The following is a 25,650-nucleotide window of genomic DNA, read 5'->3' as shown; positions in this document are numbered from 1 at the left end:
AGCAGCTTCACCAAGGACCCTGGGGTGATTTGGCAGCATTTGGTACTTGATCTGTTCCTTCCATAGGGAGCCAGGGGCATCCAGCCTCCTGCTGGGCCACAGTCCTGGAAACAAAGAAAGTGAAGGTAGTGAGTTAAAAGTTATTTCTCCTCTGAAGGAAGAGGGGTGTTTTGGGCAAACATCATCTGCAGCACGTGGGATCAGTGGTGCCTCAGTGTGCACCTGGGATTGGTACTGGAGCAGAGTGGGTTGGTGCTGCAATCAGCACATATTGCCCACAGCTGGGGATGCTCTGACATCATCCCTCCAGTCTGCAGTATGGTATCCTGCTACAGACCTCTCTTCTGGCCTGAAGGTAGGCGTTTGTGCCTTGTTTTTCTCAGGAATGAAATGGGAGTGGTGGTAGGAGGCTTTTGTTGTCTGTTATTTGTGATGTTGGTTCAGTAACTGGGGAAGGTTAGCCTTGTGTGGCTCTTCTGTGTCTGAAGAAGGGTTCTGTTTGTACCTCCAGCCTTCTGGGCAGTGGATGGTCTTGATGGTCACAGGATGATGTCTCAGGGCCTTGCTGCCTCTGGTTGTACTGTGGAAAGTAAAAGAAAGCTGGTATTGCAGCAATTTATTTGAGAGGCATGGTGTTAACCAAGGCACTTGACCCTGCAGGCTTACCCTGCAAAGCATAGCAGAAGCTCTGCGGATGGTGAGGACAGGCTTCCTTCTTCCCTGGGGATCATGGGTTGGAGTGCTGCTGAAACTGGAGTCGGGGGGGAACTCTGGAATAAGAAAGGAAAAGGTTTCAGAGCCGTGGTTTCTTTGTATGATGCTATGTGAACGTGGACGCCTCAACTCACCTTCAGTCCCTTTTAAGAGGCATTAATTTTGGTGTCAGATGAGCTGGTGCTTGGGCATGCTGTTAATGCGTGAAGGTACTGATGTGACAGAGTTGCTGCCAGTGGTTCAACATAAGTGAATGCCACCAGTAGTGCTCCTGGTGCTCTCTGGACCGTAGCTTTTCCCCAGGCAGAACCTGCCAGATGTGGTGATTGTAAGCTCAGTGGTGGATTTCATTTCCAAACAGTTACAGCTAAAAAAACGTTTTTTCTTCCAAGAGTAATACTTCTTTGAAACAAAGATCATGTAACTGCTATGAGCTTAAAAAGAGACTGAAATGTCCTTGCCTTGCAGTATGGGGGGCTGAGGCAGGCAGCTGGCAGCAATCAGACAGCTGTGTTAATGAGCCTCATTAAAGGTGCAGCTTCCAGCCCAGCAGGGGTTGGAGTCATTTGGAGGACAATAGTGATTGGTTGTGCTGGGGCAATTGAGGATTGGGCAGTTCTGATGGTTTGGCAGGTTGAGAAGCAACTTGTTTTTAGAAGTTTGCTGGTTAGTGAGTTTAATTACAGAATTGGCATGATGAAATAGTACTAATAAACGTGTTGCAAGCAGACAGTGGTAGTGGTTAAATGTGAACCTGAGGGAAATGAATGGAAATTATTTTAATGCACAGTGGAACTGTGCTGGGAGGACTTATTTGATTTGTAAGCCTTTGACATTTGTTATAGCATCAGCAAATACAGGAACGTTGCAAGATAACTGCAAAGATGAATGAGGAACGTAATCTCTTTTCCCTTTCTAAGAATTACGGTGAAATGAAGTGTGTATTTGAACTTCCCCTTTCAAAATGCTTTCCACATAACTGGCTTTACCAAAATGGAAGGGTGAATTCATAGCTTGGAAGTTTCTAAAAATGTCTCTGCCAAATGCATGTGGCTGCTATCGCATGCCAAGTGGTCCAGAGTGAGCCAGGCTGGAATCTCTGGGGGCTGAGAATATCCAGGGGGCATGTGCATGCTTGTCTGCAAGTATGTTGGGCTCTTCTTTTGAAGGGGGGAAAAACAGCTAAAAGTATTTGTGATGGTGTGATCCCACTGCAAGGGAAATCTAAAGCAAATATTTTAATGAGATGTGGTGCCTTCGTGATTCTATGTTGCTGTAAGGTGGGCTGAGCTCCACACAGGAGTGGTGCCTGAGTCTTGTGCCTCTGTTCCTCAAAAGTGAGGAAAGAGCTCCCCAGGCAAGCAGCAGATGCTGGGCACAGAGGTGCTCTGCTCTGCTGGCACACACTGACAGCTGCAGCATGGGCTGCTCCTTCTGCTCTGGGGGCAAGGGCTCGGTACCCCCAGTGATTTCTTCTGGGTGAAGATGGTTTGATGCAATTCTGTATTTGAGGACAGTCCTTGAGAAAAGGAGCTAATCTTCAAGAAGCAGCTTTAATAGGGCTGGAAGGTTGCTGCTGCTCAGCTTCCCTGGTTGTCTGTGTTTCACGGTCTCAGAGTGGTGGAGGTTGGGGCCACCTCTGTAGGTTACAGGTCTTGCCCCTGTGCCAATAGGGCCACCTGCAGCCATGTCTGGCGGTTTCTAAAGGTCTCCAGGAAGGAGTATCTGTGAGTCCTCTGGGCAGCCTCTCAGTGCTCCATCACCTGCACAATGAAGGAGTCTGTACTGATGTTCAGAGGAGCATTATGTTCTCACACTCATTGCTCTTGTCCTAGCACTGAGTGCCACAGCGAAGAGCCTGGCTCTGCTCTCTGCACCTTCCTTTGGGTGTTCCTGTGCATCGACGGGATCCCTCTGGCCCTTTTGTTCTCAAGGCTGAACGGTCTCAATCTCTATCCAATTGCATCCAGTCCTCATTTGTAGTACAAATAATGGTATTTTTGGCAACAGCTGAAAAACAAGTTCAGCTTAAGAGGTGGAAAAAGCCTGTGTTCATACTTTGCGTTGAAGTATAACTTTTACTTCTCTAACGCAGCAGCTCACGATGTCATTCAATTTTTCTCATTTGAGTATGTTCCAAGGCATGCTTATTGAGCAGTAATGGGATCTGTGGGTGATAGTGTTATCTTTCTAAGACATGATTGCTACTGGATTTATTGACTATAGGAAAATAAGAAAGATGATCAAACTTAAAATGTTCACAGGTGCTGAAGGCAGAGTTCCCATGTTTGCTTCTTATATACTGTTTTTCTAGTTGCCCAGCACACTCTGAATATCCAAGGTGACAATTCCCAGCCTGCCAGGCAAGCAATTATGTAGGGATTTGCAAAAAGTCTCTTTGCTTTATGCACTTTTTTGCTACTTTAATAAAGTTATTTACCTCTTTTTCTTGTAAGAGGTAACCTGCCTTCCTGTTTTTCCTCTTCTTGTCGGTGACTTACTGAGTTCTTTAGAGAATGCATATTCCTGCATCTCAGTTGTAAGTTTAGTGATATTGCAGCTCTTGCTAGGCTCCTTCCTTACCTTTTAGTTCTGGCACTGCCTATAAATGGGTTTCGTGCAGCCAGGGCCCTGTGCTGTGCAGCAGCAAAGCTCTGACAAAGAGCAAGTCATCATAGGAAAGATGTATATCCAAATCCTTTTTTCCCACTTCTGCAAAATAGCAGAGAAGGCAGTGCCACCTCCCAGGCCAGGGTACTCCATGAGCTGGGGCTATTGGTTTCCTCCTGAGCAGCATTAGGAGCAAGCTCCCAGCTTTGGGCACTGTGCAACCATTACAAAAAGAGCAAATTCTACAAAAGCATATGCATGGCCTTCGCAGTTGCAAATGAAAGCATCACATGTTATCCCCATGGAATGTTTCATAAAAAGCAGCTTTTACTTGACTCTGGTTTGGGGTTTACTCTGGGTATCATGCTTTTAGACCAACGATGTAAATGGTGAATGCCTCAATCATAACCTTGCAGCGTTTGGGATTGCCGACTGTTTTTGGCCTGGCTGCATCTTCAGCCACTGACTGTTCCCATTGATTCCACGTGACAAGGATTTTCTGACCCCGCTGTGCCTGGGTGGCACTGAGGAAAAGGGCACGCTTCCAGCGTGGTATCAGCGGCCATAATGCGTGGTGCAGCGATGCTGGGTGTGCGTCTATCGTGAGCCTCCGATGCCAAAGTGAATCCTGAGGTTTTTGCAGCTGTGTGAATCGTGCTGTAGGGCTCGCTCAGACCTCATCCATCTGCTAGGGCTTCTTTTTATTTTTAAGCTCGCTCAGTGGAACCGCTCAGATGCTATCGCTGCTGACCTTGGTGTGGTGCCGCGACGCTGGGGCTGAGCCGCGCTCCTGCAACGCGCTCTGCCCTGTGCTGGTGTGGCTTTCTGCATGAAAGGAAAATGGCACCCGGCCTCTGCGAGCCTGGCCTGGAGATAGTGCTGCGTGCGTCCCTGCGTGCCGTGATAAGCGCCCAAAGGGCAGGCAGGGAGAACGTCTGCTCGGGGATCAGCGCACACCCAGCCCTATAGATAGAACCACATATATATAGAACAACATGAAAGCTTTTTGCTTTCTTCTTTTCAACAGCGTGATGGCCGCGTATCGCCAGCAGGGACGCTTTTGGACCTGACCCCTCCAGGGGTCTGGGCTCTGTGCACCCACAGTTCTTTGCTTGTGTTGTCCCAATGGGAACAGAGGTCTGAAACTGAAAACCAAGGCTACTGCAGAGCCTGGTTGTGTAGTCCTGATAAACACGCACGGAGCAGAGAGCCGCACTGGTTTGCCTTTATCTTCAGAAAGGACAGTGGAGTAAAACATTTCTGTTTGGGTTATTGGCTTTTTGTAGGTGTCACCCTGCTTCCAAGCAGTCATTGCTGCTCCTGATCTGAGATAACTCTGTCAGTGGCATCTAGGTGCTGACATTATTGCTAGCTAGTCTGAAATGGAGATAAGATTTTCTATATTGAGTAAGCCTATTGATCCAGTTGGCCTCCCATCCTGTGCCTGATAATAGCACATGCTTGATGCTTCCAGGAGAAGAGCCTTCCTTTATCCCTGTCTGTACTCTGATACAGTGCTATGTACTTGGGTTTAAACAAATGGAGAATTCCAATCCGAGCTGTGTTCTTCAAAGCATTATTCTTCTGCTTCTTTTCATTTGGATATAACATTGCAAATGCTATTAAGATCGTAATGTTAGTCAGGTTTGTTTAAATGTCAGAGAAGATATTTGGAAATAGCTGAAGCAAAAGTGCAAGTAGCTTAATGCACAGAGCTGAGGGGCAACTTTGGCCATCACTTAGGGGCTGTCTGTGCCAGTGGTCTGCCTGCTTATTCAAAACCAACCAAAAAAAAAGAAGAGGGCTGGAGGGGAGACAGGGAGGGAGGGAGAAGTTGTCTTTATCTGCCAGTTCATTTAAAATAGCTTTGTCTTCGTGCCAGGACCTTGGGCAATAGCAGACTTGGGCCCAGACTTAGCTCCTCATCTTCCACAATCCTAACTGTAAGCAGCTTTGTATAGGCAGTGAGATAATACAAGTGGGAATTTTCTTCCTCTCATTACTGTGCATTAATTAATTTCTATGAAGATGTGTGGATGTTCTCATTTACGTATCTCAGTGAGAGTGTCTGGTCTTACCACCTTGTCAAATGTGCATTAAATGATGTCTGTTAGAGTAGTCCACAGATGATAACAGGCTTTAAGAGACATTGCCAGGAAAGCGAAATGACTGAAACAAACAGTAAATATAGAGTGCTCCTTTCCAGGAAAGGAGAGGGGAAAAAAAACAACGCAACCTTCTGTGTTAATTAAACTCTAATTGAAGATTTTAATTCTATCCCTGCAAGAGAGCATAGCTATTTTTGTGGCTTGTAGCCAACATTAGCAGTCCTTTCCACACTGACCTGTGATGAGTAAGGCACTTCAGTTAATGGCATCCTGGTAGAAACCTGATACTTAATGTCAATTAACAATCCCAATCTTGTGAAGTGGGAGAGGTCCCCCAGGTGTGTGGACTCTCACAGGGCTCCTGCACACCTTGAGCTGGCTGCAGTCTGCTCCAGAATCGTGCTCATCAGCCCCAGATGCTGCTGGTGACAAATAACATTACTTGGCACACTGGGGCATGTGATGTGGTGTTTCAGTTCAAGATCTATTATTTTCAACTAAAGAATGATAGCTGTGTGTCTGAATTATCTTGGGGCTTAATTCGCATCAGTTAAACCTTTTCAAAGGCTTATTAAAATTCCTTAAGTGTGTCCAGCTTATCAGCAGTTGAGTGTCAATGGCATTATACAAATGTTGCAATTGGAAATAACTTAGGTTTTGTTTGACTGGATGAATCTCGTGTGTGTGTGTGTATATTGTGCCTGTGGCTATTAATACTACTTAGTACTTACATGAGTCCTTTCATCTGGCAATCAGAGGGCATTGCCCAGGGAAGCCAGCACTGTGATCCCCTTTCTAAATATGGCATTTTCTCATAAAGGGATTTAACATCTCCCACCAGATCCTGCCAGACCTGGCTCCCATCTATTCTGGTAGGTTTGAACAAGGCCTGTTTGTACTGGTGTCACACTGAGCACTGTGGTTCTCTGTGTGTGGACGCAGGACGATGGTGTGGTCCTAGAATCAAAGCACTATTAAGGTTGAGAAGATCTCTGAGGTCACCAACCCACCCCACCATGCCCACTGACCACATCCCTCAGTGCCACATCTCCGCAGTCCTTCAATGCCTCCAGGGATGGTGACTGCACCAGCTCCCTGGGCAGCTGTGCCAGTGCAGCACCATTCATTCTGAGACAAAGCTCTTCCTAATATCCAACCTGAACCTCCATTGGTGCAACTTAAGACCATTCCCTCTCGTCCTACTGCTGTTACCTGGGAGCAGAAGCTGACCCCCATCTTGCCACCACCTTCTTTCAGGCAGTTGTATGGAGAGTGATGTCTCTCTTGAGCCTCTTCTTCTCCGGACTGAATAATCCCAGCTACCTCAGCTGTTCCCCATCAGATTTGTGCTCTAGACCCTTCCTAGCTCCATTGCCCTTCACTGGACACACTCCAGAATCTCAGTGTCTTTCTTGTAGTGAGAGTCTCAAAAACTGAATACAGTACAGGAGGTGCAGCCTCATGGGTGCTAAGTATAGTGCCATGTCCTGTACCAAGGCACCTGCTGTCCAGAAAAAATGGATGGATCCAAACAGAAAGGAGAAACTGGTGCTGGGCTGTGCAAAAGGCAACAGTTGCTGGTCTGTTTTGGGGAACTGGGGGGAGCTGGAGAGTTTCAGGTGGAGTGAAGGACGTGTGGTTACTTCCACAGTGTGACCTGTGCTGGGAGAAAATGTGGGGAAGCACCAAGATTTGTCTATAAAACCTCATCAGAGTATGATATTGGCATCTTGATACCAAGAGAGGGAAAAGGGAGGGATGGGATCTGAAAGCTCGTATTCCTATGCTGATCACCACTGATAGCAATGGGGGATGAACCCTCATTGTTGGACTAAGGTGCTGCTGTCTGCATCTGGTGCAGCTGCTGGAGTTTATTTTGCTGCTGTGCATGTATGTATAAACATCCTGGCAGAAGAGCTTGGGTTCAGGATGCATTTTTTCCTTCTCTCTACTCTCCCCTCCTCCCTGCAGTGTCAGTACCCCATTCTGCTCATCTTGGGCAGCTGTGAAGATTTGGATTTACACAGTAAATCTGTATTTGCTTCATATGGAGCTTCTCTACCAGGCCGGGCTTTGACCAAGTGATCATTTATTGCAGAAACCACTAGGTAGCACTGTGAAATAACGTTCTGCCCAGTCCTCTCCAGTGCTCACCTACCCAGCTCTGCCTCAGCTGAGCAAAGAGAGCCCAAATCCTATGACATTTGAGTTAAATACAACACAGTTGAGGGCTGTTTTAAATCATTCTCATAGTGGGTTGGCAATCACATCTGGGAGAAACCAGCTGTGGCACACGTTGCTCTTGGATGTTTGGGGCACTGTGCAGCAATCACTCCAGCATGCATCTGTTGGTGAAGGAGAGCTGAAGTTCATTCCCATGCAAGCTCCAGCAATGCATTGCCCTTTATTGTGCTTCTAAGTGACTGCTGGCACTGAAAAGCTGCAACACGGGTGCTACAAACACTTCGGAAATGATTAATCCTTGTGCTATGGCAGGGACAGCTGCGTGTTTTAACTGAGATGTACTACACTCGTATTTATGGCACATTACTCTCATAATAGTCATTTTTGCTCTCATCAAATGTCTTTTGGAATATAATTTTCTAATTATGTATAGTTTATGAAAAAAGCCTAATATAATTTGCTGCTGGATACTAAAAGCCATTTTAAGTTAAACTGAGTTTCTTCAATCCTGGAGAGATTTATTAATTCCTAAAGATTTCCAATGTCCTTTGGAATACACCACAATGGAGAATGTATAACCTTGATCTTAATAATTAAGTGGTATTCTCCAAAAGTAAGAGTTGGATAAAAGTTGTTGGGTTTTGTATTATGACTTGTTTTTTTATTAAGATTGATTTAGTTAATCCAATGTATTTCTCTGATATATTAACTCCCAAATGTATTTCTCTGTTATATTAACCCCCAAATTATTCTAAATTAGCAAAAGTGTTTGAGGTTCATCACATTAGCAAGTTAATTTTCTGTGCTTTGTTCAACACAACTGTATCAGAGCTTCACTGTATAATGGCTTATGTACCCTTCATATATTGACATACCAGCAGCTAACTGTGATGTGTGACTGCATCAGAACCATAGTGCTGCTTTTGACAGTCAGAACTCACTCTGACAGCTCTGGGGAGAGGAGCACGATGAAAGGGTTGAGCATCACGGGCTGAGCACTTGGCACGTACAGCTGCTGAACCACCAGCACTGCTCCTGTTTTGGGGACTGGGGGATCACACCTGGGTCATGGTCAGACAGTGCAAAACTTGAGTGTGGGCATTGGCTGAGGAGCTGGAAACAAGGGCTGGGAAATTCCTTTCCCTGTATCTGCTCTGGCGGTGCCTGCTGGAGCAATTTTTCCATCTGCAGAAGAACTGCATTTGCGAAAGTAGTTTTGGAGCCAGGCGCATCCTGGGGCTGTCAGGGAAATAATGCACTGACCAAAAAGGACAAAGCGTTCCTACCCGATGCTTCCATTTCATGTGAGCCAAAGGCACCTCGGTGCAAGCTGAAATGAATGTCCTTCCTCTGCCCTGACCAGGACCTCGGTAGGTCTGTGTTATCACCTTCTTATACATTTGCCCACCCTGGTGTACAGAAACCAACACTACGGCATCATCTGGGCTCCAACTGCACCTGCTGGTTGTTGCTCTACCTTATCTGGTTACCTCTGTAACAGCTGCAAGTAAGTGATGTGGTTATTGTCATCCCCCTGAGGATTTATGGTGACCTCCTGTGGACCTCAATCATTGGATCAATACACTTCTGACACCTGTAGATCAACATAAACTTGACCCTTGGTCTTGACGAATCTATCACCACGATGCCCTTTATTTAAAGCATCCCCATGGCTGCGAGCAGAGGGGCCAGAGCTGAGCAGAAGCACTGGTGGTGGCCTGGCAGCCCTGCACCCAACCCAAGGTCAGGAGTCAAAGCAATACAGGGTGTGGGACGTAATGTTTGGGGGAGGGCTGCTGTGGGGTGCAGTCAGCTCCCCAGTGAGGTTCCCTACAGGCATCTCATAGCCTGGCTGAAAGCACCGTGTTGGGTGAAAGCTTTGCTCCCCTTCCAGGGGGCTCACTGATAAGATGAGCTGTGCTGCTTTAAAAAGCTGCTCGTGGCGCTCATCCTATCTTTAGCTCAGTTCAACCAGAAAGTGTTTTCTCCTTTGAGAAGTCTGTTCCTCTTCCCTGCTCTCACCCCATCCCATCTATTTTTCCATCCATTTAGCATGCAAACTAATCCCTGCTCCATGAGCTTCTGCCCGTGTCCTTGCAGCCTGACCACACTCAGACGGCTTAGGAGGGCCTTGTTCCCACCTGAACCTTCTGCCACTGCTTGCAGTGCCACACGTGAACTCTCCTGACCACCTCAGGGTTCTGCATCAAGTGGGTGCCAGGGCTGAAATCAAAATAGGGCCTTCTCATATTCAAAATCTCACCAACTCTGAGCTTAGAGAAAAATACAAAACCATAAGAAGTGCATACTGCAACATAGCATAAATGAGGAGCTTCCTGCTATCACAGTCTGAGAGTATAAAATTAATTCCTGTGGCCCATACTGTTTTTCTCAACTAATTTTGAAGGTGGATGGCCTGCTGATGCCCTGCTTGGGACAATGGGAATGCTCTTGAGACATCTGAAGAGAGTGATGCTCTTCAATTGACGCACAAAAATCTGCAAAATCTTTTATTTCATCTAGATTTTGTGTTGCTTTTTGTTTTGTTTTTTAAGCTGAAGTAACGAGATGGTGTAAGTGGGAACTAATTGCTTGAATGGCCTCTCCAGTGCCAGACACCTGTACCTCGGTCTGAACTTGACTCCTGTCATTTATGCTCTCTAAGTGTGTCCCATTGACTTCTGGATGAAAGGGCTGAGTAGAGCTAATGAGTGCCAATGGTTTGATTTTGGCTGCAGTTGGGAACAGCTGCACACAGGGAAGGAACCTGCCCAGAAAATGAAAGGAATGGCCATCTGGGAGGCAGGGGGAGGAGGAGATAGGAAGCATTTCCTTCTGCCCAGCAGTTAATGAGGCTCTCTGCCTTTCGAGACAAATCTTGGGGGGCCAGCTTGGCTTTCCTGGAAAAGAACCTTCTTATCTATTATTTTTGCCTTTGTAGAGAGAGTGCATTACTGCTGGAAGCAAAGAAGTGCCTGACTTCAGCAAAATAACCTCTCTTCTATTTTAGTCTTACACTGAGATTTGAGTGGATCTACCCCTCATTTTCAATGTGAGACAAGTTGAGCATAATGGTATTGACCCTCACCACAGGGATTGTGCATCTCTGAACTGTGAAGCTGGAATAGGGTCCCAAACTTAGGCTTGGATCCAAATTAACGTGACATCTAGAAGCATGTTGTATGCAGCCTATGCTTTGGCAGCTTGTGTACTCTTTGAATTTAAGGCCGAAAACTATGATGGTTTAGAGTGGTATTTTCCTCCTTATGATTTCTCATCCTTTCCCTGTTTAAATAAATAAAATGATATGACACCTTCTATCCAGTACAGCTGTCCTTGCATCAGACACCACCTCACTCATGCCATGACAAAGAGGTCACTAAGTCTAATGCTTCGGAGGAGAAACATTCTGGATCATGAAGTGTAAATAGAGTTAGGGGAAAATGGAAATTCCTGTACAACAAGGTTTCAACCAATGAGGGGAACTCAAGGTGTGTATTAAAAAAAAAAGAAAAGAGAGAGAAAAAACAAATTAAAAACCACTCCTACTTTCCCAGCAGTCCTTGTGGCATATAGAATGAGGTGAGCATCTGAAGTGGGTTCTCTTTGTTCAGAAATGTTCACTCAGCTGCTGGTTCAGGATTGGGGTGTGAAAATTTGGGATTTTTTTGTCCATAATTTGGGTCAAATCCCCCTGTGTGGATGCATCGTTTCAGCAATGTGTGAAATGGGGGTCTCAGTTTGCATGGAGGGTGATGCTTAAATGAGTAACACTGGAGTTTGTGCTCGTTTAAAATGCTACGTTAAAAGAACTGAAGAGGTATGGATGTTTATTTCTAATGGGTTCTGAAATAAGTGCTTGGAGGCTGGAACTGCCCAGTTCTGTGGGTGCCCCAGTGCACAACAGGTGGCTGCTGCTGCACAGGTTGATTTCAGCACGCGTGATCTGGGTGTGCATGGCCAACAGGCATCTGTCATCTCCTGTGGTGACCTTGTACCACCTGTCCGTCCCATGCAAGGCCAGCAATTAAAATGTAAGGTAATGAAGACAGCGAGACATGAAAGGACTTTTCACAGGCTGATCAAAGGGACAGAGCGTGGTGTTTTCACAACTGGAATATTGAGACTAATAGGATGAGAAATGTGGTTGAGAAAGAAAAGCAAGCCAGGTGTTTGGAAATGAACCCACAGCTATTCCTGTTTCTGCTGGATACATCTCCTGTGCTACCACTTCATTTTGTGAGAAAAACATCAGTTGTTCATTTCCATCTTACCTGGGGAATAGCTTTTGTGTCCAAAAATGAATAGTGGCCATGTCGGTGCCAAGGGCTCAATGGGGAAATTTGGTTTCCAGTTCCGATGCCTCATTATATAAAAAGTTATTTAGATGTAAATTCTCAAGGAGAAATACCAATGGGCTCTGGGTTGGTGTCCTGATGCTCTCGTGAGTTGTTTGTGCATCATCTCAGAGGAGTAATTAGCTCCAGACAGGTATGTGAGCAGCAGCTGAGAGATACTGCAGAGCATCTCTTTTAATAGCAGCAATTCTGCTTTGGTGCTTTAAGAACTGTGGTTGAGTAACGTGGATTTTTGGCATTGCTTTAAAAGGGTTGTCTGTAAAGATGTCAGTGGAGAACCTGAGCTCTTTGTGTCTGTGGTGGCGATAGCATGGGGCTCTCACAGCATCTGCTGGAGTGCAGGGTATGGATTGCTCTCTGGGCACGCAATTGGAAAGAGAAACTCAGATATACGCCATACCCCAAAGCAAGTATAACCCCTCTGAGCCTCCAACTAGAAATAAATAGCAGGATACAAGAGGCTCAGCATGGGAGGGTGCCAGCAGTGCTGCTGGGTGTCAGTGTGTCTGTCTGCCCCTCCTGTGAGCCCTCACGCTGTCCACACCAGTATGGGAACCTTCAGCAGGATTAGCCGTGTCCGTAAAGTGAAGTGTGTGTAACTGTGGGGTGGGTCTGGACGTGTCTCTCTGGATATGTGGTGGGGAGGAAGCAGCAGCTGACACTGCACAATGTATAAAGCAGTACATGAAACCTCAAGTCAACCGAGATTTATATTTTCCTTCCCAGAAATAGCATAAATCATCCCGCTGATATCATTAGAACTGACTTGCTGAAGCCAGTCGGTACAAGTTTGCTATGATTTTTTGGTTCTTAAAAGTAAGAAAAACTTGGTTAACTGACTGCAAGTCTTTTTTTTATTTCCTTTTCCTTTTTTTTCCACCCCTTTTGGTGGCCTGTTTCTTAGTGGCTCCTCTTGATAACAGCCAGCCAGCACTGCGCGCATGTTTGTGTGCTGCACCTCCACTGCTGCAGGGGCTGCTCTGAAAGCAGCTTTTATTCCTCACATAGTCAAGAGGACAGCAGTCCTGGCCAGGAAGATGGGATTTGGGGGCAGTTTCTGGGATCCAGCGCTGCAACTTCCTCAAAGCTTATGCTGGAGGACAATGCAATCTATTTAGGAAACATCTGCTATGCTAAAACAAATGGCGGTATATTCCTGCAGCAACAGTGTGCTGAATCTTATTCCCAATCTGCAGAACACAGAAAATATTTCTGAGATCAGACTTTTCAACTGTGAAACAACCAGATTTGTTGGTTCTAGGAAAGAGCTCTAAAATACCCTTTTAAAACTGTTTGTTTCTTAAGAAACAACAAAGTGGTTCATGGAATATGAAATGCTTGACAAACTTGCCTTTCTTTGCCTGCTTGCGTTTGCTTACTCCTAACCTTACCCACTCTACAGTAGCATCATTCATGTTTGTTTCTCCTGCTGCCTTGCCATCTCCACAAATAGCAGGTCAGCTCCAGAATGTCTCCCCAAGACCAATAAATGCAATCCAAACCCAAACTTTGGCCACTGTAAGCTTCTGCCCCTTCGCAAGTTTGGACAACAACTTTTCGCAGCACATCACGCGAGCATTGAGCAACCTCTGCAGATCCCGTGGGTGGATGCCGTGTTTGTGCAGCCCCTGCTCGTGTCTGTGTAGGTGCAGGGTCTGCACTGACCCACTGTGAATGCAATGCTCCCCTCTGTAACAGAGCTGGGAAAGCTGCTCATCTCCTGCCTTGCAGAGCCGTGTTTTAGCCATTAGCCCCTGCCGCCTGTTTGACACCAAGCAAATGTTATTTTAAGCAGGGATGACTTAACAAATGTTTTATAGGCTTGGTGGAGTCGGCGCATCAGTTGCTGAGCGCACAGAGCTGCATTAAGAATGTCCTGCTTTGCTCTTCTGAATTCTCAGCTCTCTTCTTGGGCTTCTGTCATCTTTTCCTCTTGCTCGTATTCAGAAAACAGTTTATTTTTTTGTCTCATTTTGCTGCTTAGCGTATTCATCCAGACACCATTTACACAGCTTGTATGTGATCTGCAGTTCCAGCAACTCCTTTAAGCAAAGACCAAGGAACTCACCCATTTTCTACTGGTTTCAGCCATCCCATAGATGCTAGTCTGCATTTCGGGCTACAGTCTGGGCTGAACACACGCAGCAGTGTGAAACACTTCAGAGCTGGCTTGTTAGCTGCTCTGAGCACAGCACTTTCTGAAGATGAGCAGCAGTGTGAGAGAAGAGAGGAGGTTGGGAACCTTAAGAGTCCATGCTGGTACCAGAAAGAAAAGATCAGTGTGGACCAGTGCATGGCGTGAAAGGAGCAGTAATGGTGAGGTCTCTATGTGGGCTGGGGTAAAGCTTGCGTTAAAATAATAAGTCAGGGTGTTCTGAGAGAGGGGAAAAAAGGCTGAAGTTTTCCTTTAGTGTGGGAGCAGGAAGAGGTTAGAGGCTGATGGCCTGCTCTGGGAAGACCTGCTCTCTAAATGGAGCTTTCTGCCCAGCGATGCTCTGGAGGAGGCAGGCAGAGATTCGCACCCAACCCGTTCCACACCGCTTTGCTCAGCCTTGGCTGATTAACTTCCACACGTGTACTGCCTTGTGCTCATCCTTTTGTTAGGAGAAATCTCCAATTCCTTCTCTCTCTGCTGCAGAACGCAGCATGCAGCCCGCACCGCACTCAGTAACCCTCGGCCAGAGGCAGAACCAGACTGAGCTCCACCTCCCTTCTGGTCACAACAAGGAATCACATCTTAAAGGTGTTGATTCTTCTTAATAATCCCCGTTAACGAGAAATCACTTACTGCCGATGCTGATCTAAACTGTTGTCAGTGAGATGAGTTAGGAGCAGGGAGGGAGTTGTTTTTCTGTTGTTTTCCTGCCGAGCTTCTCCAGAACACTTGGGCTGATTCTTGCCTGGACCAAACCTTGTGTTGTCCAGCTCCACAAAGCATGCAATGCAAAATTCCCCAAATTTAAGGAATAAAGTTCTGGCCACAGCTGTGCTCTAGGGACTATGTGGACGTTATTTAGCAATTACCTCCATTTCCCCAAAATTGCTGAAGAGCAGGGATTTGCTCTCAGTCCCTTATGGCTGGCACCTTTATTCGTTATTTACCTTGTTCCCTTACCAGTGGTGTGAGTTTGTATAAACCCACCGTGCACCGTTTGTCTGGAAATGAAGTGGCACAGTGCTGTACTTGCTGCTCTTACCTTCAGATGGAGTGGGAGCACTGAATTCTTCCAAATGAAGCTGGTGTTGGAGGGAGGGAAATGCTGGTGCCTGACTGCGCCATCCAAAAAAGCTGAGGAAAGGGCACTGAGATCAGATCCAAGTGCAAACCTTACTAAAACCTCTTTCCTTCTTCCCTAAGCTTACTCCCAAACACTGAGAGGATCTCCAATTTCAGGCTCCCTGGGGAGGAACTGCTACCTTGTGCCTTTCCCTGGAATGATGCCTTCTAAGCACAGTCTTTTCCATATTTTGTTATGGACCTGAAGCCCTTGGGGCTCACAGTCGCGTGTCAGGTTGGATGCATTCAGTTTTTCTATGCGTCAGTGAGAGCTGGACTCAGGAGAGCATGTCACGGTGTGTGTGTGTGTGTGTGTGTGGCAGCCTCAGTGCCACCAAAGTCCTGGGGAAACCTCTCACATCTTGACCCCACTGACTCTGGGGCTGCTGGGCTGAGGCAGAGCCAGTAGCAGCATGTGAGGCCAGCGAGCCCCCACGTCCTGGGCATTCATTCCTAATGGAGGTTAATTTGATCGTGCTTCTCCCAAGCCCAGCTAATGGAAGGTCTCTCTATCCATGCTTCTTGCTGTGGCTGTTGGAGCAGGGCTAAGCACTGCTCTTGGCCTCAGCCAGCTGTGCATGGCTGCTGCTCCAAGCCCTGGCTTTGCCCGCTGTGCATCTGCTCATGATGCAATCCCTGCGTGGATGGGGAAGTATGAGGAGGAGGGGAGCGTGTGAGCAGCCCAGGGCTGGGGTTATGTCCATTCCACTTAGGAATGAGTGTAGCACAGTTCTGGCAATTGGACCCAAAGTCAGTGCCCAGAACAGAGAACATTGGGCCCTGCTCCACTGACAGCTGGAGTCCCTGATAGCTGGAGCTCTGAGATATTCCTGGAGGAAATAAATGTGTAGAAATGAACATGTGAGGAAGGATGTTTGGAGTATGTGGAAGTGAGATGGATGCTGTGTTGATATGTAGAGTTACTTCTGTTCTGGATTCTTCCTGCGGTCCGTCCTGGTAGATCCCTTAATAAAGGTCTAGGGCCATGCTCTGAAAGCAGGAATCCGTATTTTAGGCTATTTTGATGTTTTTCTTCATGTTAACTCAGGACTTGTCCTCATCTCCTGGGGTCTTGCTGTCAGCTGTATTCCTGGCCAAGCTCAGTAGCAGCAGCATGGTCTGACTGTGAATGGTGCCAGCAGGGCAATAGCATTGTGCACACTTTGCAGATAAGGCAAACTGAGGCACAGAATTGGCACCTGGCAGTGGCAAAGCTCAGACCTTGCTCTTTCCCGGGGGCTCTCAGGAAGATAGGCACCCTCTGCTCAAATAGAGCAGGAAGTTTCCTGTCTAACCTGCTCTCTCTCTCTCTCTACCACCTGCTGGGTTCTTCTAGTCTTTCTACCACAAAGTGTGTGTGAGGAAGGCAGTAGTTAGCAAACAGCCAGTAGTCTTGGGGCAGGAGAGATTTCATGAAGAAGCAGCCTTTGCTGTCTCCACATTTAGAGGTGGGCAGCTGTGAGTCCGTGCTCTGGTTCTCATTTCTGGTGTCACAAAGCTGGCATCCTCTGCCAGGTGAGTGCCCAGAGGCAGGTCCCTGAGGGGTGACCGCCCCCCCCCCCCCCCAACCCCCCAGCCATCAGCGTCTTCACTCCAAGCAGCGTTAGGGGCTCTGGGAGCAACACCCAGATCTCTCCTTCCATTAACAGAGATAGAAAGGAGATGGGAGCCCCTTATCTGTGCGATCCTATCCGGGCGTGTGTGCGGTCTGTCCCTTTGGGAAGAAGGGGCAGGGACTGCAGAAGGCTCCATTCACCCGCAGCCTCTCATCCCTGTCCCAGGGCCACAGCCACCCTGTCTCCATCCCTGTTTACTGATGGGACCGATACGGCCAAGACAGGAGAGGTTGCAGGTTCTCCTAATCGCCTTATCGCCGGGCCGGACAATCTCAGACACTCAGAGGATGTTTTGACTGCGCTGAATTACAATGTTTGTTGTTTCTCACTCCCAATAATTGACATTTAATAGCGACTACTGTAAAAGCGGACGAGGGGCCGGGGCTGAGCCAGAAGAGACGTGGGAGCCGAAATGGGGAGCACCATTCACTGCCCCTGAGCTTTTTGGGGCCGGGGGTGTTCTGTCCCTTGTCCCTGTGGGAATGCAATGCAGTGGGAGCGCGGGCAGGAGCCGACCCGGTGCTTTATGGCTCGGAGCTTTGCCGCCCTCGTGTTGCCTTTCCGTGTCAGGAAGAAATCCGTCCCTTCACCCCTGTCCTCAGAGTGTCCAAGGGCAGCAAGTGGGGCTCCCCACCTCCCAGAGCCCCCCAACAACTCTCCTGGCCCTTCCCGCGGTGGAACTGAAGGGGACAAGGCACGACGGTCCTGCCTGGGTTGGGGGGGAGGTGGGGAGTTTAGAGCAGCTTTTAAATCGCTTTTGAAAGTACATTAACGCACGCTCCAAAATGGGAATCGCCGCAGTTACTGAAGGGGTACAGAAACGGAGAGGAGGGGAAAAGTAATATAAAAAGGTGATCAGGGCGGCGCTGGGAGCCCCGGGGGCCCTCGGCTGCCCAATGAAGGCCAGGGACGCGCAAGGTGAAGCCACTCTCTTTAATGACAACTCGCTGATCTCCGTCAGCTCGTACAGCAAAGGGAAACACGTCCGAACGGGCAGCGGGGCGAGGAGCGGGCAGTGCATCTGAATCCTAACTCACGTTTTAGTGCATAACCCTAAGGGGAGCGGATGGGGCGAGTCGGAGCGCCCGGAGCTCGGAGGGGCCGTCCCCGTCCTGCGCTGGGACAGCGACCGCGGGGAGAGCCCGGGCTGGATGGGAGGGGGGGAACCGGGCGGGAAGTGCAAAATTAAATGTGGTTCTCAATAATAATTAGAATAAGAGTTAAAAAAAAAAAAAAAAAAGAAAGAAAAAAGAAAGAAAGAAAGAAAAAAAGAAAATAGTAATAATGAGTTGTAGGGCTTGGCTTTCCGTTGTTAAGGAGCAAGACAAGCGAAATGACCGACCGTTCTGTAGGAAGATGGGGAGAGGGGAATGAGCAGAACGAACATAGTGTCCCAGAGCCTCGGGGAGCTCCCCGCTGTCCCGCACCGAGCTGCCCTCGCCCCGCAGCCCGGCGATATCCCGACCCCCCCGCGCAGCTCCGGGCCCGGGCCGCCCTACCACGCTCGGATCCCGTGCAACGTGGAGATGCCCGCGTTCCCCTGCGGGATGGGCGGCTGCACCGAATTCAAGTCCCCCACGCTGAAGTTCATGAAGTTGTTGCCTGCCGCCGAGGGCTGCACGGGCTGCACGGCCGGGTAGCTGCAGTTGTAGTTGGCATTGCAGGCGGGGCTGTTGTAGTTGGGGTACGCGGGGTAGGCGTTGTAGCTATAGGGGTTAATGCTGACATTGTAGGGCGAGCTGTAGGGAGAAGACTCCCCCAGGCAGGGCTTCCCGTCCCGCACCAGCACCGGCACCGCTATCCGCCGGGGGGGTGGGATCCCCACCATCTCCAGGGTCTGGTCCTGTCTCTGCCTTTTGCATTTGTACCTTCTATTCTGGAACCAAATTTTCACCTGAGTAGAGGTGAGCTTTAGGACGTTCGCTAGATGGTCTCTCTCGGGAGCCGAGAGGTATTTCTGCTGCTTGAACCTTCTCTCCAGTTCATAGACTTGGGCTTGAGAAAAGAGGACGCGGGGTTTCCTCCTCTTCCTCTGTCTGGGCCGCTCGGGATCCTCCAGCTCTCTCTTCTCCTGCTCCAGGCTCTTGTGTAGGGAGCACAGTTCTGCAGCAAAACACACGGACAAAGGAAAAACAGGGAGAGCAAAACATAACAAAAGGCAAAGCAATGTTACTGACCCTTGTGCACCGCCAGGGAACCCTGCTTCAGTCCCATCCATGTGGGGTCTGCAGGGCAGCAGCTCCATCTGGGGCTTCTGAGCATCTTGTGAAGAATTTGTGGTCATTATTATTATTACTGTTATTGTTACGTTTGCTTAGGGTTTTTGTTTTTGTTTTCGTTTTTGTTTTTGTTTTTTTTTAGGATTTGTTTGCTTGCTTTTGTTTGTTGTAAATAAGGCTCAGTTCATCCCTTTTGGTTCTGCCACAATTTGGGCTTGGATTTGTCTCATATTTGGATTAGTCTCGTCTTTGGATTTAGCTCATATTTACATCCCTTTGTATTGAATCCCACCCCACAGAGATATACTCGCTGTGCTCGTTAGAAAAAGATTCGCAGCCTCGTTGCTTTCCGCTGAGGCCTCGCGTCGCCCCGCGCCTCCCCTGCCCCGTGCCGCAGCCCCAGCCCCGCTCCCGGCGGTACCGGGGCTCTCTCCCCATCGTGGCACCTCGGAAGGCCTTCGGACGCTCCTCCCGAGCTCCCGTTCGCCTCGGGCCCCTGGGCCGGGCTGCAGAGGGCCGAGCGCGATGCCGCAGCCCCGGGCTGCAGTGTTACCTTTCTTGTCCGCCTTGGAATCCTTGGCCGCGTCCATCTCTCCGTAGCTTTTCACGTAGTAGGGGCCGGGAAAGGCGGCGGGCGGTTTGGCCGGGTGCGGCTCGGGGAGCTCGGGCAGGGCGGGCGGCTCGGAACCGAACGCCTCCTGTTTGAAGGTGGCCAACATGCAGGAGGGCGAAGAGAGCTCCATAGGCGCCAGGCCACCCTGCTGCTGCTGCTCCAGGTTCAAAATATCCTTGACCGAGAAGGGAGTCGTCGTCACAGGGCTAGGAAACATTGCGGAGGAGATCGGGGCAGCGGCCGCAGCCCGGGGTCATGGAAGGGGAAGAGAGGAGCGGGCGGCCCGGAGCGCTGCTGCAGCGTGGGCTGCCGGGGGGGGCACATAGCATCCCGCGGGAGGCGGCCCTGTGTGCTGCGCGCAGGTAGGAGCGGACCATAAGGGACGGGAAGGAGGGACTAGGCAGTTTTTGGGTGACTTTAGCTTTCTATTGGCCAACATTGCCGTGATGGTATGAGAGATGCAAAGTTCCATGTCACCTAATATAGTAATACATCGCAAAAACATCTCCGCTCATTTAAAGGGGCGGCACTGTATTTATCCAGCTTTCCCCGCTCAGTTTGTTGATCCATTAAAAAAAAAAAAAGAAAAGAAAAAAAGAAAAACACTCCCGAGTGGCCTGATGTGTACAGAGCCCCTATCTGATGCCATCTATCATACAGTCAGATTAAATAAACAGGCCGGGAGGAAACCATCAACCAAATATGTGCTGATTTCATTTTTTCTTAAAGAAGGAACGGAGTTTTCGTTTTTAGCGTCCTGCAATATCCGATCGCAGGAGCTACGAAACGGGAGATGGCCGCGCTGCGAGCGCGTTCGAGGGGAAATCCGTGCTTAAGGGTTGCACAGACACCGCGGTGCAGCGCAACTGCAAAGCCCCGCGACACAACGACCCTGAGCAGCACCGGGGGGGGGGGGGGGAGGGGGCAGAGAGAGGGGGGAGGAATGGGGTTGTTTTTTCCGCCCTTGTTTGTGAAATTTTCAAACCAAACCAAACCCTGCGAGGGCTGCTCCGCCGCTACCCGACGGCGCTCGAAGCACCGAGGGGTCTTGGGGACAATACAGCCCCGGGGGCAGCGCCGCTCCCCGCCCGGTCTGGGTGCTCTCGGTTCTGTGTCCGCCCGCAGAGCCCCGCACACCCCGGGCAGCAGCGGGCTCGGTGACTTCACGTACTCGGAGTCGCTGAAGGGAGCCGTAGCGGCAAACCGTCAGGCTGAGGAGGGGCGGTACGGAGCTTTCTGGCTTAGGGGTGAGAGGGGAGAAAAAAAAAAAAAATCTTTGAGCGATTTGTTCGGTGAGGCACCGTGAGGCGGTGGGAGATGGGGCCGGGCAGCGAGCGGAGAGACCCCGCGGTCGCGGTGAGTTGGGGCGTCCCAGGCGGGCACTGCCCGGAGCTGCGGGACACGGGGGCAGGTTTGTAGACGAGGGGCGGTTCGCAGGGTTTGTCCTCGGGCTGCAGCCGGGCCCTTCCTTCTCCCGTAGATGAGGATGGATGCTTCGAGACGAGGAAAAGCAGAGCACCTGTCCGCAGCTGTGTCCCGAGCTGCTGCTTTTCCCCTCTCCTCCGGAGAGATTTTGTGCCTTTCCACTTTCGAGTCCCGCTCGTGGCACTGAGTTAAGGGCTCTTTTGCGGGCGAAGCTGTGGCTTTGGGGGCCGGGATTGCAGCAGCGCTCTCGATCTCCGTGCAGCTTCCCGCTGCCTTCCCGGGAGCGGTTCCTTGTGATCCTGATCTCGCGCTCACAGTCGGAGCGATTAACGTGCGGGGAGCCCTGAAATACGGCTATTTAATGTGGGACGGCAGCGGCCATTCCGCTCAATGAGGCTGCGCTGCCCGAGGATGTTCCTGGCATACAGGGCCCGAGGGGGCCGGCGGCTCGGAGGGTCTTTTCTCGGCTGTAGGAAAAGGGGTGAGAAGCCCGGGGGGGGGGGGGGGGCGGAGGCAGCTTCCCAGAGCCTCCCGTGTGCCGGGTCAGCGGGGCACCGCCCGGCGGCCTTTCAGACCTCGTTGCCTCCCTTTCATTTCTCTGCAAGCTAATTTAGATAGCTTAGGGAAATGCTAAAACAACGAAGTGAACGGGATCTCCCCCTAAACCATGCCCCACGGCAGTAGGCCCACCCGCTTTCAAGGGCAGCTCCTTCGGGCCGGGAGAAATCCGGGTGCACGGGGCTACGGGGAGACACAGCGCTGCACGGCGGAGCTCTCAGGGCGGGGAGAAAGGTGCTGCCCAGCCGGAGAGCCCGCAGAGGAGCGGTCCCGGCCCGCAGCGCATCCTGTCGGGGCGGCCCCGGGGACGCAGGCAGGAGCGAGGCCGGCGAACGGCTGCTGCTGGAGCACTGAAGGGCTTCCCGCAGCCCACGGTCACACGGCCGATCCCGATCGATGTGGGCCCGGCTGCAGAGGGTGGAAGTGATTAATTGAACGATAAGCCGGAGCTATCATTTGGAATGTCATTAATGCGTCGGGGAGACATTCATTGGAGACAGACAGCGTTATCTCCGCTTTATCTTTAACAATGCATCACTTTTAATACTGCAGTTTAGAAACAAATGGGGGCTTTAGCCTTAGCCCTTCTCCGCGTGTTTATATTTTTGGAAGAATCACAACTAGTGGGAGTCCCGGGCTCGGTCCCCTGATAAATGAACATTAGCACTTTTTAGAACTACTGTATCAACAAAAAGAGCTGCAGGGCCGCAATAATTGGTGAAAAAGCAAACACTGAGCAAAGAGAGGCCAGGTCTGCTCTGTGTCCGGCTGATTGATGAATAAGTCACTGACACGCTGCAACTCACGGACTTTCCGGGTCGGGGCTCGGCACCCCGCCTCCTTCTCCTGTTCACTCCGGGCTCCGAGCACCAATGCAGGCGGTTCAGCCCGACGTGCCGCGGCTCAATGCCCGCTCAGCCCCGATCCGACCCCAGTGCACACGAACCCCTTTCAGATTGGGGCTGACTTCCACACCGTTCCATCGCTTCTCTCCAGGACTGCTAAATGAAATTCGTTTAACGTATATATTTAGAGAGCTGAGAACAAACAAGCAAACAAACAAACCAAAAAAAGCCTCAAGACGCTCCGCAGAGCACCTCCTCCCCCCGAGCTTTCGACACCTCGGACTGTTTAGAGAGAGAGAAAAGGGGCCTTTTGGAAAAGTTTTCCTCTAACTGCCAGCCGGGTAAGGTGTCCAGGGCCCCCTCCCGCCCTAATTCCCGGCTATCTCCCGAGGACTCTGTTTATACCTCGCCGGTAAACGCTGGGTTTTAAAACCTTGTCACTAATTGAGTGCTAACACTTCAGGTGCTATAGATTTGTTAAGAGCCAGTAGTCCAGAAATAGCCTATTAGGGTTTCCTTGAGCGAGCTGGTGCCAATCTCCCCGTTCCCATAGCGGGACCTCGGCATTCCCGCAGCTCTCCGGAGCTCTGCTTTCACCCCTCCGCGTTCCTGCGGAGGAAAACGCCTTTGGAGCTGTCCAGGCGCTTCTCCCTGCCGCAGCCACAATCCCCTCCTTCCCTTGCTGTGGTTCTTTTGGGCCTTTCTTGCTGGAACCGAGCGGGTTCCCAGAGCCCATTTCCTGCGGGGAGAGCATCTTCCAACCCCCAGCGCCTCACCTCGGGGATTGCGCCGGAAAAAGAGATTTCTGCCCCTCCGAGCAGAGCAGTGCGCGGCCGGGAAGCACCCGCTTTGGTCTTCTCTGTTATTTCGGGGCGATTTCTGCCAAACCCAGTATAAAACCGCTGCGTGATGTTTCGGTCTTAAAGCCCAGTTTGCTTTTTAGGGAGAAGTGCCTAGGAAACGGCTGATAGCTGCTCTCCCATCTCGGTAGGTGTCTCGGGACGGTGACCGGGGCACGGTGACTCGGGCAGCACTTGTGGGCTTTCCCTGCTGCCCTCGTTGGGCTCCGTGCCTGGAATCCGGCAATTAGGTTGGCTGCTGCTCCGCGCCGCTGGAGGTGGGCTTCCTCCCCCTCGGCTGCGAGCTACTCAGAAAAACGAAATGTTTGAATTTTACCTTCTCTGTAGCTTTGCTGACTGTGCTGGGCTCCCTGATGGGAGAGGAATTCGGGACTTTGTTCCCGTCTCAGAGCCCGAGGTCTGCCGCAGCGATCGCTCTTCGGTGCCGCCTCCGGTACGCACCGTTTACACGAGCTCGAGTTAAACCTTTCTAATGGTGTGAGTTAAAAACCAAAAGCGCTCGTTCGTTAAGTTTCCAAGGGGAACACGACGCGGTACAATTCTTTTAGGGACAGAAAAACTAAATGAGGGGAATTTCACGTTTAGTAAACACAAAAACGTCTCGACATGGGAATCCCGTAGCCACGGTGCAGCAGCGGTGTCAGTAGATGGACAAAATCGTTTTTAAAAGGATTTTTTTTTCTTTTCTTTTCTTTTCTTTACTTTTTTTTTTCTTTCCGGACACAGCGAGCTGTGGGTTGGTTCGAAGGACAAAGCTGTAACGGCGGCGGCTGCCCGGGCACAGCCCCCACCGCCGGTACCCGGGTAGGAGCCGCCGCGGGGAGTTCAAGGCATTCGCAGCTTCCTCCTGCCAGCGCAAATCCGATCCATTACGCGATGTCACGCCGTGGGTCTGCCTCGACCAGCGGGACCCCCCTCCCATCCCTTCTCTGGTCGGGACTGCCCTTGGCCCTGCAGGCGGGGTGTGCGGTTCGGGGTTGGGGGCACTTGAAAGTGAGATGGTATTGGGACATTTTTTGTCCCAAAATGCATTCCCACCTCCCTCCCGCTGTCCCAAATCCCCGGGGCTCCCAGGAGCCCGCACTCCCGGGAGAGCCCCTTCCAGCGCCGAGCCGGGGAGGGGGGAGGATGAAACCGGTCGAGTTACAGAGCCCTGACCCCTACCTCCGCTCCAGCGTCTCCCGACGATGTCACCTCGGCTCCTGCCGAGGCCCGGCTCGTGACCCACAACCGGAGAGGCATGAAATCGGCTGCCGAGAGTGCAGGGACGGGCGGTCGGGGGCTCGGCTCTCCATGCGCTTCCCCCCTCACCGCACCGCAGCGGGGCAGCCCGGGGGAGGCACGGGAGGGCCGGGGCAGCCGCTGTCCGGCGAAATCCCCCACCCGCCCTCGAGGCTCACGGGTAGCTCATAATCAATTTAAAAACAATAACGAAAACGAATGGAAACCCCGCTAACTTGCCGTCGTCTGACCCGCTTTCACTTTTTGCTGTCCGTCCATCTCGCGTTCTTATTGCTGTTTTCATTTTGGTTTGCGTTTCTCCTTTTTTCCACTGTTGAATTGGAGAAAGAACGGAGGCTGCGGGCAAACGCGCTCTGCCGGAGGGCCGCACCTGCTGAGCGCAGCCCCATGGGGAGCCCCGGCCGCGGCTGCGGCTTCGGACTCGGGGACTCCACAGCGGAGCGTCCAGGCTCTGCCAGCTCCCCCCCCCCCCCCCCATCCCTCCCGGGCTCTGCGGCTGCTGCTCTGTGTCCTCCGGAGGGGGGAGAACGGCTGAGAAGTGGCTGGAGAAAAAACTGCCATACGGGAGAGGGAAAGTGAGAAATAAACACACCGAGAAGAGTTTCTACCCGCCCGATGAGCGTGCAGTTCACCGTAAATACGGTATATTCACGTGAGAGAAAGAAACGAAAATGTTGTGCAAATTCTTTAGATTTTTAGTTTGTTTCCCCTGGGTAACGTTACCGGGTTTGTCGCATCTCGAAAAGTTTATTTTTAAATTTCAAATGAAAGCCGCATCCTCAAAAGTAGACCCGCAGTTTTGATGCGGTCCCCGCGTTCCTTACCGGCCCGTTTTGGTGCCCCGCAGAGCTCAGCCCTTCCCTGCAGGGACACCGCGACAGAAGGGTGGAGAGGAGTTCGGGGGGGGGGGGGGAAAGAGGGTGATGCTTCAGCCCGGACACCTCCCGTGTTCTGTTGGGCAATTAAAGAATGAAGCGGAAAAAAAAAAAAAAAAAATCAAAACTCAGTGAAATATGAATTT

General features: G+C 50.5%; 2 protein-coding genes across 3 annotated transcripts in view; one reads left to right on the top strand and one right to left on the bottom strand.

The window, feature by feature from the left end:
- SH3PXD2B (SH3 and PX domains 2B) overlaps window positions 1-25,650 on the top strand; it is a 516,634-nt gene that overhangs the window by 331,741 nt on the left and 159,243 nt on the right. The gene's annotated exons all lie outside the window — the stretch shown is intronic.
- On the bottom strand, window positions 17,787-20,592 carry NKX2-5 (NK2 homeobox 5). Of its 2 annotated transcripts, XM_052685097.1 has the most exons (3): window positions 19,640-20,592; window positions 18,762-18,970; window positions 17,787-18,573 (listed from the first exon to the last, which is right to left on the bottom strand). In XM_052685097.1, exons 1-3 carry the CDS (start codon window positions 19,914-19,916, stop codon window positions 18,088-18,090), a joined length of 972 nt encoding a protein of 323 aa, XP_052541057.1. In that variant the 5' UTR covers window positions 19,917-20,592; the 3' UTR covers window positions 17,787-18,087. The 2 variants fall into 2 exon arrangements, with proteins under 2 accessions (XP_052541057.1, XP_052541058.1); XM_052685098.1 differs by having other exon boundaries at window positions 18,114-18,970; window positions 19,640-20,577.

This window comes from Tympanuchus pallidicinctus, unplaced genomic scaffold, assembly GCF_026119805.1.
Source record: "Tympanuchus pallidicinctus isolate F22 unplaced genomic scaffold, pur_lepc_1.0 scaffold21, whole genome shotgun sequence".
Lineage (NCBI taxonomy): Eukaryota > Metazoa > Chordata > Aves > Galliformes > Phasianidae > Tympanuchus > Tympanuchus pallidicinctus.
The sequence above is the reverse complement of the archived record's forward strand: the minus strand, read 5'-3'. Positions and strand labels throughout refer to the sequence as shown.